The following is a 13,149-nucleotide window of genomic DNA, read 5'->3' on the forward strand; positions in this document are numbered from 1 at the left end:
GGGCCGCGGTGGTTCGTGAGCTCCAGCCGTGCTGTGAGGAGAGGGGGACCCGCTGAGCAGCCCTGCCTCAGAGCGGGTTTGAGGACGGTGGTCCCGACCTGCAGCAGCCCTTCCCCGGCCCATCCCCGGGCTTTCCGCACCCCCGTCTCTCTGAAATGGCGTGACATCCCCCCGGGCTCAGGCACCATTAACCCGCTTCTTTGTCCGGAGCGAACTGAAGCTCCGTGGGATAATGAGGGGGTTTCTATTTTGTCTCTTTCAGTAGGATTTAAATGAGCATGAGGAAAGCTTCAGGGGTGATAATATCTAGGACGTGGGCAAGTGCACAAATGATACGCACGCACCGTTTCCACTCGCTAACGCACAAGTGCTTTGTCGGCTAGGTGCAGCGCCTGAGCAGACGTGCGTTAATCGCCGAGTAAAACCCCTGCTTGTAGGGAGTCATATTTTTCTGGTGTGGGTGGAAAAGGAGCGTTGGCTGTTGGAAAGGAACTGGCTAAAACATCGTGGTGGGCCACGGCTAGGTTTTCTGTTGATCGCCAGCCAGATGTTGCGAGATGTTAAATTCGATTTGGAGGATCCTGCCAGTCTCTATTTGTCCTGAAACTTTTCACAGCGTCTTGTCAGAATAAGGCATTGCTTTTTGTTAATGTTTATTGAATTTTAAAAGTCACCCGACTGTGAGCATAGGTGTCTCTCTGCCATGGTTGATTAGACTTCGCCGTCAGTTTGGTTTTGTGACGCGCTGTTTGTCCTTTCGCCCTCTCCGTCGGTCTTACTGGTTAGGCGAGGGTAGGCCTTACTGGTAAATCTCACAGCTTGTATTTAACTGTGAGGACAAAACTCTTGATAATGCTCCTGCTAAATACATAGACGGGCTGGAGAAAGCGGCTCGGGAGCTGAAGGTTATAACCTAGAAATATCAGTCATTTTTTTTTCCGTTTAAACACCACATGTTGGGCTTGTGCCAGCAGAGCACATCTGGCAGCGGACGCACTGAACTGTGGTAGGGAGCGGACAGCTGCTTTTGTTGATTCAGGTCTAGTTAATTGCTAGTTAATGAACTTGGTTTGGGGGGTCCAAGTTCATTCGGTTTCACTTACTCTTTGCAGACCGAGCTACTGGAGGTACCGTAGCATGTGCTGCAAAAGGAGTGATTCAAACAGCCTGAGAAACAACAAACTTTGACATTTGTGCTGTTCCAGCTGCTGAGGAATTTGCTGATCCCTGTGTTCAGAGTTGCCTGTAAGCACACAGGAGAAAAAAAAGCCTCCCTTAGGTAGGGGAGTCGAGGAGTAAGTTGCTCACTGCTCTTGACTGTGTCTGCCGTAATAATTTACCCCAGTGGCATACTGGTGGAAAGTAAAACAGCAAGGGGATATTTCAAAGGCAGAGGCAATTGGTCTGATTTTCGGTGTTCGACACAGGAGTTCCCATGTGCTGGTAACCAGCTTTGAGAAGAATTTGGATGGTGTAGAAATGGCCTTGAAATCAAACGTTGTGTAAATTGCGTAGACCCAGTTATTTCACAATCGCAAATCTAGAGAGTCCTGCGCAGAAGAGGGAGCAGCAACTTCTCTGAGTCTGTTTCTAGGTCTTGGTGTTTGCTGCTTCCTTATCTTGCTGGGCAGTCAGGGGCAGGGTTGAGTGGATTGCTGGTGTTGCTGCCTTGTGCTTGGGCCTTATCAAGTTTTTCTGCGGTGGCTGGAGGAGCGATCCCAGATGTCTTATCAGAGCAAATCCACGTGGCTGGCATCCTCTCCTCTTTTGGGGAATCCATTGACTTGTTTAAGGGCCTCTGCCAATTCGAACGTAGCAGTAGTAAAGGGAAGTAGCATTATTTTTAGAAGCTCTTAAATTTCTTTCATGCTGAGCCTGGCTTTGCCAGCGCGGGGTTTTGAGCGGTTGTGTTTGCCCGCGGTGGCTGTTCCGCCTCGGCTGTGGTTGGGGTTGGGTACGGGGTCTGTTGCTTCCTCTTCTGTCTCGACGGTGCTGCGTGGTGCTACTTCTTCTCAAGCGCTGAAAGGTGAAGTAATTTCCTTTCAGGATCTTAAGCGTTCTGGGCTGCTGCTCGCTAGGACAGCGTGGTTGTGGAGTATAAATTCTTCACTAACACCAGGAATTGTGAGGAAAAGTGACTGTTGCAAACTCCTGAGGAATCTGCTTCTGCACACGCGGGCTGTTTATTCCAGCGTATTCAGTCTTCAGTGTTAAAGGCTACAAGGGTGGCAGTAGCTTTCTTTAACGAGCGTTGAGCGTGGGAGTGTAAAATTCTGGTATTGTGTGTTGCAGAATGACCCTCTTGTGTCTCCTTGACCTCTGTGTGGCGTGAACCCCAGACTACATTAGTAACAGCTTTCCATTCAGCCCTTCCTAAGTGACAGTGACACTGTGATTAGCCCGTGCTGCAATTCCCTCCTTGTTCCTTTCATTAGGACAGTTTGGCCCCTTGAGGGGGGCGGGGGAAGGCCCCCAAAACACGCAGCTATTTAAAAACTAGTGTTTGAGTGCTGCTCTTTTGGGAAGGCCGGTGGTTTTGCTTTCACTTCACCCAGAAGTACATCAGATGTTATCTAATGCTTTGTCTATACTGGGGATTAATTAGTGTTATCCAAATCTTTTCTAAAGCCAAGTTCCAAACAGGCTCAGGCTTAACAATTTGCCTTACTAGTCTGGTGAAGGCAAATATCAGTGGTTCGGGGTCTTTTTGGCTCTGTAATCGTGGCATGCGTTTGGGACGATGGGCTGCAGGACTCTTCCACCCCATCACGCTGAAGGCACTCTTTGCAGCTTTTATGTACCACTTTCTTTTCTCATTCAGTATTTCTTCTCCCGTAGGACTATATTTGCCCACGGTGTGAATCTGGTTTTATTGAAGAACTTCCCGAAGAGCCAAGGTAACGTGCTGCCCCAAAGGCTATTGCTGGAATGAACTCAGTCTCTTTTGCTCTTTTTCTAGTTAAAAGGCAATGTTGGATACTAAATACACCATTTTTACTACTTCTGCCCAATATTTGGCTCATCTTTCCTCACTATGGGTAGAGAGTGCTTAATTTGCATAGTTTGCATCTACAGGTAAATCAGCCATGGGAACGCTGAGTGTCATACATTGCTGGTAGAGGGTGGGGGAGGAATGGGTTGTGGTAGTTCTGAACTGGTTTGAGTCATCAGGGTAGAGATAACCCTGTGAGAGAGGAATCTGCAGAATGGAGAGTGTATGTATGCTTCAGTGTATAATTTAATAACTTAGTCTAGAGTACTAACGGCGAAACATTTTGACTAAGACTTTGGACTCTGCACCGGAGCAGCTGGATCTGCGTTCACGTGCTTTACTGCTGACTCAGTAGTGGGACTGCTCTCTGGCGGTGTCAGAACGGGCAAGAGCAGGAGTAACGTCTTAAAATGTTTCAGACTCGTTCGCCGGACCTTGGCTGCGACTGGCTTTGGGACAGGCAGCGTGCTGGCAGGCGTTCAGTGCAAGGGCACGCTGTGCTGCATGGGGGGTGTGCCAGACGCGTGTTGCTGCCTGCCGAGAGAGGTCATCTTTACAGACTGAGGTTTCTGTACTGTCAAGGTGACGTTTGGTCTGACTACGCCAACCTTAGAGGCTGAAAATCAATCCTGGCTAATCCTGACTGTATTGGTGATTTGCTGTGACCTTGGGATAGTCGCGTAATCGCTGAACCTTAGTTTTTTGTTACCATGAATGTCAAAGCGTAGACCTGGATACTGAGCAGTAAATGTTCCTGCAGCTCTCTAAAAGCAGAAGCCTAACAGCATTAAGAGTTTTCCTAATAATCTGTCCCATTTGGTCACATGCCTCTGCAATAGGGAAGTTCCTTTGATTCAAGATTAGACTTAAGCATGTTTGGGTCATAGCGATCAGGGTTTGTACCTTAAGTCTTCTCTTCCTGGTGCTCCAGAGGATTAGCTGATTTGTTTGAGGTGGATTGTGCAGGGAATCCTTGCTTGACGTCATGGTTCAGTCACTTCTCTGTAGCTTCATGAAATCAGAATTTGAAAGGGTGGGGAGAGATGGGTGAAGGTCTGGGAAAATGAAGGTTGCAGGGAGGGGAAAAATGAAAATCGATACGAACGGTTAGAAAAACAGCAGCTGAGGGCAGACTAGTTTCTGTGTGGAGCTGACCCTGCGCCGGGGCAGAAGGGAAGGTGAGCAGACCTCTGAGGTCCCTTCGAGCTGTGGCTCAGCACAAAAATGAATCGGTCACTTCCTGTGTGCTGTTACGGTGCAGCTGTGGTGTCTGCTTTTCCTGTCAAACTCATGCCCCTCGCTCCCCTCTGCTGGGAAAATCTTTTGGTAGCACGCTTCTGAGGCTTACCAGTGCTCTTCATTCTTCACAGGAACGCTGACAATGAGACCAGCTCCTCTACGTCAGCCAGTGATCAGAGCAGGCATCCTTTTGAGGTAAGGCCTGCCTCTGTCTTCCAACACTTCCTGCTTTGCCATTGAATTGAAGTCTTTTTCCATTAGTACATTGTTTAAATGTTCCCTGGATTATGGCAAAATTTGGGAAAGGAGGTATTAATATCATCCACATGCTGCTCCTGAAATCTCTGCATGTCGTATTTTTACTGCATGTTTTTAATAGGACCATGACTTGTAGCTTATTCCTGTGTGAGGGGGCTCAGCTAGGATTTAGTGAGCTGTCTGGGTGTGTTGCTATGCAGTAGCCTCAACTTAAAAGGCAGCAGTTGCATGCAGCAGCTAAAGAGAACCAGGGAAGTTGTAGTTACTTCTTACCTTCATACGTGGTTTCAGTCTGTGTCTGTTCCTCACTAAGCTGCCTCTGAGAGTGCACTGATCCACCTGTGTCAGCCGAGGCTTGTGAGTTGCTGGGGATCTGAAGAGACTAGTCTTTGTTGGAAGGCTGGTGAAATACCAGGCGTGAAAGCTGAGCTGTTTCTCTCCTCGTTACAATCTGTTCCCTGAATTCTCTCCCTCCCAGAACGTGGATCAGCACTTGTTCACCTTGCCACAGGGCTACGGCCAATTTGCCTTCGGGATCTTTGATGACAGCTTTGAGTTTCCATTCGGGTCCAATGTGCAGTCGGAAGACAACAGGGACTCTGAGAACCGGAGGGAGCGAGAGCATCAGTCTCGGCATCGATACGGCGCAAGGCAGCCCCGAGCCCGTCTCGCCACACGCCGTGCCGCTGGCAGGCACGAGGGAGTTCCCACACTAGAAGGGTGAGAACAACTGCCAGGTCCTCGTGGAGGAAGCCCCGTTAGTTTTCACTGATGAGAGTTAGCTGAAGATCAGCCCGTCCCTTGTTCTCATCAGTTCGAGTCTCTTAAAGACTGCTCCTGAGCACAGCTGTCCAGTGCGACTCTTCCGTAGGTGTCCAGCTTTGCCCCTGTGAACTCGCGCTGCTGGATGGTCAGGCTTCAGCTGGGCCTGCAGCTGTTGGCAAGCTCTTGCCTTGAGTTTATAGGGGCCGTTTCACCTGAGCACAGTGGCATGGACTACAGCGTGGCTGGGAGCTTTGACCGTTAAACCTGCAATGAGAAAGCGTTCCCTGGTCATTACCAGGTATTACCAAAATGTTGTACTGAGTGCGAGGGGAAACGAGAGAAAACACTGGACAACAAGACTAATGTTTCTTTAACTGCATCCTGGAGAGCCACGTGCCATCTTTGTCAGAAATTATCCCCTTACGAATAAAATATTGAAACTTCTCTTTATCGATGAATAATCAGTTCATAAGATGCCATTGCAATTGCTACAGGATATTTTTCCTTTTCCCTCTGATGATGCGACAGTATTTAGCCACTCCTTCCACGTCATGTTTCTGGGCTGGGAGTTAGCAGACACTAATTCTTACAGGATCCTGGTTTTCTTGTCTTTCAGAATTATCCAGCAGCTGGTCAATGGAATTATTGCACCTACAACAATACCGAACCTAGGACTAGGTCCTTGGTGAGTTGGAAGATGTGCTGCTCTTTCTGACAGTGTTCTTGTTCGTGCTCCCAGACGAATTTAATTGTTGTCCTTATTCTTAAAGGGGAGTCTTGCATTCAAATCCAATGGACTACGCATGGGGTGCCAACGGCTTGGATGCAATTATTACACAGGTAAAATTTGCATTATAATGGAGTCTCCCATCCTCTTGTGCAGTGCTGCAAAATTGCCAGCAGTTGTTGTGATGCAGGGGGGCAAACCACTGAAGGTGCAGAAATGGGAGACAAGGTCCGCAGTGCAGGCGATGCAGGGTTCAAGCGCCCTGGATCAATAAATGAACAGATTCTGTGTGCTGCTGAGCTCACATCTTCTTTCTGCCTTCTGTGGCCTATTGTTTTTTCAGTTACTAAATCAGTTTGAAAACACTGGACCGCCGCCAGCAGACAAAGAAAAGATCCAGGCCCTCCCCACCATACAGATCGCACAGGAACACGTAGGTATGTATATCTCCAGGGAATCCTTCACAAAGAGCTCTGTGAAAGTTCTGTTTAACGTTTTCTTGGGATTTTAATTTTATCTGCTAGTACCTTCAAGGCCTAAAACATTTCAAAGAGGGGAGAAAGCTGAAGTACTGCTCTGTTATACTCACAAAAAAAAGAGCAGTGTGGACTGGATGGATTTGCCCTGGGGAGGCAAACTGTTCTGAAAAGTTCAGTGTGGATAGAGATGAAAAAAGCAGAAGGGAAGGGAACAATGAAGCAAACCCAGGGCAGTGAGAGGTGGAGTGATGGTGGTAGGAACTGCAAAGCAACAAGCTTTCCTCTCTGCAGGGGTGAAGCAGCGGTGGGGGGAAGGGGAAAAGGTGATGGGATCCCGAGTCGGGTGCTTTGAGTGTCGTTCTCTCCTTTATTGCTTAGCTGTGTTTTGCGTTCCTTTTATGATACAGATTCTGGGTTAGAGTGTCCTGTGTGTAAAGAAGACTATACAGTCGGTGAAAATGTCCGACAGTTACCTTGCAATCACCTATTCCACAACAGCTGTATAGTCCCTTGGCTGGAACAGGTTAGTGCCGTCTGAGTGGGTGACTTGGGTTTTGTAGCACGTGGGTGTTTTTTCTGGTGGTACTGTTCTCCTCTGTAAATATTTTCATACCTCCATGATGAGGCCTAAGCACGAGCAGCCTTTGATCAGAGGAAGGAGTGTCATCCTAGCCTTTTCCTTGAGTGCTGCTCCTGTATCGTGTTTCTAATCCTGTTTCCCATATTTCTTGTTTTGTTTTTGTCTGCTCTCCAAAGCATGACACGTGTCCTGTGTGCCGGAAAAGCTTAAGTGGACAAAACACTGCCACAAACCCCCCAGGACTCACGGGGATGAACTTCTCATCATCCTCTTCCTCCTCTTCCTCCAGCTCACCAAGTAACGAAAACTCATCGAACAACTCATGAATCTTAATCCAACCCTCTGTCCCTGGGGCCCTGTCCATTGTCCTTCCTCCCTCCCCAGCCAACGTAAGCAACGAAAGGGGCTTCCAGAGCAGAGCGAGGGGAGGGTAGCAAGGGGGAAGCAGCGCCCCCAGAATTCCCTTTTGAGTTCTGAAGACACGGAGACTCTGGGTCCTTCAGAGATGAGAAGCCTCAAGTTCTGTGATGGGGGGAAAGAGCTCTGTCTATTAATAAAAACATCCATTTGCCGCGTGGACTTTTAACCATTGCAGTGAAAGGCTGCTGCGCTCCACAGATGGGAAACCCGAGGCGCTGAGCTAGCGGTTGCAATTCTGAATGGAAAGGTTGTTTGTATGGTTTTGAATTTGAGATTCCTTCCTTTATTTCTTTTGCTCCTCCTCCTCCCCTTGGATACTATCTCTTCTGCTTTGGAGATTGAAGTCTTTAAAATGAAAGCATAATGATACTGCCTCCCTCCCAGGATCTCCAGCTGGGGAGGGCCAATAGTTGTCACTGAAAAAATGAACTCTTGAAATAGACCCCATTATCCTTCCCTTCCCCATCTCAAGTCCCATTTATTTTTCTTTATAACCTCGCCCTTCTGATACTCAACACTGTAAGGGTTTTTATAATTTTAAATTATTACTGCTGTTAAATAAATGGACGTTTCAGCTCAACGAGACGTTATGCATGATTTTGAGGAAAACTACAGGGTAAGCTCTCCGGAGGCTGCTGTGCTGAGCCGTCCCGTTTCACCCCAGGGCAGGCTGGGCTTGTCCAAGCCCTCCTGCATGCCGAGCACAGGCATGCTGTGAGCTCTGGGCACCAGACTCCGACGTGACCAGCACCCGTACGTGCGTTGCCAGCCTGCGGATCGTTGAGCCGTTGGCTGCAGGATTGCAACTGAAAGCATCCTTGCCTGGTCTTTTGTATTTTTTACACCTTCTCCCTGTTGCAGTCCTGCCCTTCTCTCAGCCTGAGCAGACTTTTCCGCTGTGTCGACATCAGGACTGGGCGTGCATCAGAGGAAAGACCAGCCAAATATCATTGTGATCGAATAATATACAGGAAAAACAACATTTTGGAGAAAAATGTATTTCAAAGCTACTTAAAATACAACCGATTAAAAAAAGGAGAGAGAGACAAATATCCAGGTGTGTTTGTGACTCAGTTTCTGTGACAGAGCTGGAGGTTGGAGAATGAAAAGAATGTGACCGGAGCGGGCAGTGACCTACCTCGCTGCCTGTGTTCATGCTCACCTGGGCCGGGAGGCGCGAGAGGGACAGAAACCTGGGTTCACTTGGTGCTCTCACCGAGGGCCTTTGGTTTTGGTCTGGTCATGCTGAATCTCCAGCGCAGCCCTGCCAGCTCCAGGAGAAGCCTGGGTCAGGAGCACGGGGCAGGGCTGCGCGCTGGGGTAAGTGATGTCCTCAGAGGAGTGTGCGTGGAGAGAGGGGTGAGGTTCCTGCCCTGCTTGGGCTTTTGCGGCACAGCCCAGTGCAGAGCTGGCAGGAGGAGCAAGGCGGTGGCACGTGGCTCCGAAGCGCTGGCCCGGGTGACGTGGGACAGATGTCAACTGATGCCCCTTTCTGTTGCAGGGACTTCTGGCAGTCAGCGGGTCTCCCTGACCCGCTAACCGGGTGTTTGTGACGGTGCCTGGCAGTCAGTGGGTCTCCCTGACCTGCTAACCGGGTGTTTGACGGCGCCGTGCACTCCAGGCCGCGTGTCGGGACCTTGCTGTGGCAGACACCAGAGCAGTAGATGGGGAACCTGCCCCTGTGGGGGCTGCTGGGTGGGATGGGCAGAGGGTTCAACGGCTTGGGAGGCTCCCTGCGTCTTCTCCGGCTTTTGGGGGCCTGTGAGCGGGCCGGGGGTGGCTGTGGAAGGTGCTGGCCTCCCCAGGCATTCGAGGTTCTGGCACCAGCAGAGCTTTGGTGTTGCTTTCAAAGCAGCCTTACCCGAGGACCTGGCCCTTTCTCCCGAGAGCTTTCTGGGAAGGGTTGTGCCTCCCATAGGAGGGGGAAGGCAGGCGGCTTGTTTGGTGTTTCTTAAGCCATTTTGGAATAAAAGAAGAGGAGGTTCGTTGGAGAAAACGTCCCAAATGTGGATGGCAAGCAGCCTTTGCCAAGCCTGCCGGGGCCGCGTGGCTGGCGCTGAGCAACTCTCCTGGAATGTTTTTCTTCCTTGGCTTTGCCAGTGCAGCCAGGGCAGCCCAGCGGCGCCTTTCATCTCGGCGGGCGGATGCCTGCGGGATGAGGGTTTATCTCAGGACTGGTATATCAGGGTTAATAGCTCATCCTCTGCCGGAGGTTGAACCAGAAGCTTCTGCCACCAGAATCCTGGGCTTGGGAGGCAGGTGGCAGCAGGAAGGTCCCCGGCTGAGCCTGTGTGTGTCCATCAGCTGGGCTGGCACGGAGGGAAGGCTTTGCTGTTTAGTCACCGAAACGCAGCCCGGGAGACCTGGAAAACCTTCTCCTGCCACATTTCAGCTGCTGCTGCGGTGCGGGGTTCCCAGCTCACCCAGGCCTCGGGGGGCGATTTCTCACGTGTGAGCAGTGCTTGGGGTGGGTTTCGAGGGGGCAAAGCGAAGCCCATGGTGGGTGCGTGGCTGCCGCTGACCTGCCTGACAGGGGCTCCCGGCCGGGGCCGGTGCCCGCCGCAGTCACCACACAGTTAACACGGTGGCTGTTCCTTCTCACAGACTCGTTTGGAGCTGGTTGGGTAAGAAATGGAACAAGTTTGGTGGTTTTTGCTGGGGCCATCGCTCACGTCTGACATGACAAAGTGACCAGGCTGCGATGGCTCACGTCTGACGTGACAAAGTGACCAGGCTGCGATGGCTCGCCACGGCGGGTGCGGAGAGCGGCACAGGAACGTGCCCTGGCTGGGAGGCCGAGGCGCAGGTGCTATTTCTGGCCGTGCTCCCCTCCAGGCGAGGGGCTGGTCCTTGCCACCAGCTGCCTTCCCGGCTCCATCTCTGCTGGGGAGGATGGAGCGGAGCTGGGCTGAGGAGGGGCAGGAACAGCCCGGAGGCACTGGCTGCAGCCTGGGGAGGTTGGAGCTGGCTGGGCGCTCGCTGCCCCATTGCACCTCGCGTCTTGGTCCGGGGCGTGGATTGGACACCATGCCCGTAAGTGGGAGTCTGTGGCCCAGGTGCTCCCGCTGGGGATGGGACCCCCAGAGCAGGTCTGGTCCCTTCAGCTCATGATGTCCTGGCTCAGGGTCTGCACGTGGGTGGGGAGCAGCGTCCCAGCTCCCCCCAGCCAGGGGCAGCCCTGGGGCTGTGTTTGTCCGAGGGTCCGGGCCAGCTCCTGTGGTGCTGCCTGGCACCTGGTCCCGCAGAGCCCACTGCAACGCCGCGGTGGGACACTCGGCTGTGTCCGGGCTCTTGCTCCAGCACCGGGGACCCTCTCGCCCCCTTGCCCCCTATGCCTTGTCCCTTTGGGTCTCCAGGGCCGCATCCCTTGCACAGAGCCTAGCACCTCCCTGGGGATGCTCCTCCCTGGAGCTGCGCTACTCTGGTTGCGGGTCGCATGTGCGTGTGCTTTGCTCCGGCACTAGCACAGGGTCTGAGCTCTCCCCCGCCGGCAGCTGCTTTTTCCTGCTCCCTCCTTTGTGCCATTGAACAACCATCGCTGTGTTTTCCTGCAGGTTAGGTTTTGGGTTGGGTGCCTCTCTGCCCGCACACACAGGTGAAGGTGTGGGTCGATGAGGAGCTGGATGCGGTGGGGGACCAACTGGGCTCCCCACTGGCAGCAGCAGGGACGATGCTGGTGGCTGTAGCCGCAACCCCAGGGGACCCAACCCCACCCGGCCCGAGCCAAGCCCACCATCAAAGCTCCAAGACTCGCTCCCCCTTCCGTACCACCAACACAGCTTTAATTGCCACGGGTGCTTTGACACAAGACAAATACTGTTTGTATTTGCATTTGTTATGCCCCAGCCCCGCAGCCTCCGTCCCAGCCCCTGCAGAGATGCCGTTAGCAGAGCGACGGCTGCCTTGTCCGAGCTGCATGGGTGGGGGCGCAACGTTGGCAGCCCTGGCATGCTGTGGCCGCACTCCCCAGGCTGCACCGCGCCGGCTCTGCCTTGGCAGGACAGTGGGGAGAGCCGTGTCCCTGCGCGGCTGCAGGCTGTGTCTGGAGCATCTGCCTTCCGCATCCATCCTCCGCCATGCATTTAAAAATAAAACAATAAATAGCAAAAAAATAGATATGTACATAAATAAAATAACCCTTTTTTCCATTTTTTCCTACAGGATGGTCCGGAGCTGCCCACGGGGCTCAGCTGACGAGCATGGGGAGGAAGTGGGTGGAGAGGTGCTGCCGGCGCGTCTTGCCCCCTCGCTGCGGCCTGCCCTTGCTATTGAGCGAGAGGAACATGGGGCGGCCCCGGTGCCGCCAGCGCAGCGACGCGTAGGTGTTGTAGCCGTTCTCCTCAATGCGCTCCATGAACTTGCAGTTGGGGCTGAACTCCTTCTGGCAGGAGAGGGAAGGGGGTGAGGGGCGGCTGCGCTCAGCCAGGGCCCGTCGTCGCCCTGCTCCGGCGGGGTCAGACCCCGAGAGTGGGGCAGGGCAGGACCCCGGCTCCTCCCCGGTCCCTGGAGGGCAGAGGGGCTCTGTGGGTGCAGTCCCCCGCTGGGGAGCAGGTCAGGGCGTGGGAAACCAGGAGCCCGCTCCTGGGCACCAGTCCCGGTGGATTTGGGACCCCCTGTTCCAGCTCTGCCCTGCGCCTCTGACCCCGGTCCGGTCCCTCCCGGGAGGCAGCGTCCGACCTACCGACCCGTAGAGCCTCCCCTGCTTGTTCATGGCCAGGTAGAAGCCGGTGTGCACTGCCCGGATGGCCACGACGCCGACACGCACCGACCGGATCTCGACGATGCCTGCGGGACAGGGAAGCGCGGCTGTGAGCCAGGGAAGGACGGGCAACCTCCCCGAGGGGCCCTGCCCCGATGCCGGGTCTGTGGCTGCAAAGTGTCCCCCCGGAGGGATGGGGCCGCTGACCCTCGCCCGACGCCAGCGCAGCCAGAGGGACAGTGGGAATGAGGGCTGCAGCCTAAGCCAGGAGCGGGAGGGGGAACCTCTGATCCGGGGTGGGGGGGGAGGTTGATCTTTACTCCTCTCCTCCCCAGGGCCCAGCCGCTTCCCAGGAGCCAGCCTGTGCGGGAGCGATGCCAGGCACAACCTCCGCTTGCCTGGAACAACCTGTCAGCCTCTGCCCGGTGCCGACCTCGCGTTTATCCTACCCTCATTGGCAGCTTTGCCCGTGCATCTGTCCCGAATGCGCCTGCGGTGCCCTGGGGACCCGACCCGCCTCTCACGGTGCCCGGCCCCCCATGCGCTCAGGGCACTGAGGCCGGCGTGGCCCTCGAGGGGCAAAGTGTGCGCGGGGGTGGCAGCGACGGTGCACAGCCACGTTACGGTGGATGGAGGCACCCAGGCAGAGGGCTGCGGGGGCAGGAATGTGGCCGGGACGGTGCTGCCCACGGATGCCGGTGCCGATCGCCCAGCTGGCACGAACATGGACATGCGGCCCTGTGCCAGGGACCGTGGGCAGGACGGATGCAGCGACGCTGCAGGACGTGGGGACGAGCCTGGGAGGCAGCTGCAGCCGGGCTGTGAAGCCACAGCAGGGCCCGGCCGGGGCTGGGCTGGAGTGCATGTGCCGGGCCGCCGAGCTCCCTGCGCAGCCGCTAATGGGAAAGGCATGCGGTCAGACCAGCGGCTCTGACAGGGGAAACACCCAGAGCATCATCAGGGCCTCTGGATTCCTGCACTGCCTCGCGC

General features: G+C 54.0%; 2 protein-coding genes across 2 annotated transcripts in view; one reads left to right on the forward strand and one right to left on the reverse strand.

The window, feature by feature from the left end:
- RNF126 (ring finger protein 126) overlaps nt 1-7,426 on the forward strand; it is a 22,575-nt gene extending 15,149 nt beyond the window's left edge. The window contains exons 2-9 of the mRNA XM_009279903.2: nt 2,839-2,897; nt 4,363-4,426; nt 4,968-5,209; nt 5,871-5,939; nt 6,025-6,094; nt 6,325-6,418; nt 6,868-6,983; nt 7,330-7,426. Coding sequence (XP_009278178.1) covers nt 2,839-2,897; nt 4,363-4,426; nt 4,968-5,209; nt 5,871-5,939; nt 6,025-6,094; nt 6,325-6,418; nt 6,868-6,983; nt 7,330-7,341 — 726 coding nt within the window. The 3' untranslated portion in view covers nt 7,342-7,426. The remainder of the gene's footprint in view (nt 1-2,838; nt 2,898-4,362; nt 4,427-4,967; nt 5,210-5,870; nt 5,940-6,024; nt 6,095-6,324; nt 6,419-6,867; nt 6,984-7,329) is intronic.
- A 4,220-nt stretch (nt 7,427-11,646) lies between these two features.
- Nucleotides 11,647-12,891, reverse strand: FGF22 (fibroblast growth factor 22). The gene is made up of 3 exons (XM_019472217.1): nt 12,609-12,891; nt 12,142-12,266; nt 11,647-11,841 (listed from the first exon to the last, which is right to left on the reverse strand). Exons 1-3 carry the CDS (start codon nt 12,889-12,891, stop codon nt 11,647-11,649), a joined length of 603 nt encoding a protein of 200 aa, XP_019327762.1.
- Between the last annotated feature and the right edge of the window lie 258 nt (nt 12,892-13,149).

This window comes from Aptenodytes forsteri, unplaced genomic scaffold, assembly GCF_000699145.1.
Source record: "Aptenodytes forsteri isolate BGI_AS27 unplaced genomic scaffold, ASM69914v1 Scaffold147, whole genome shotgun sequence".
NCBI lineage: Eukaryota > Metazoa > Chordata > Aves > Sphenisciformes > Spheniscidae > Aptenodytes > Aptenodytes forsteri.

Bases quoted from the DNA above. Each gene is read 5' to 3' on its own strand.
- FGF22 (XM_019472217.1), bottom strand. From the start codon at position 12,891: ATGTCCATGTTCGTGCCAGCTGGGCGATCGGCACCGGCATCCGTGGGC. The intron at 12,267-12,608 runs GTAGGATAAACG...CCTGGCTCACAG, and splicing joins GGGCAAAGCTGCCAATGAGG to CCGCGCTTCCCTGTCCCGCA. The intron at 11,842-12,141 runs GTAGGTCGGACG...CTCTCCTGCCAG, and splicing joins AGGGGAGGCTCTACGGGTCG to AAGGAGTTCAGCCCCAACTG.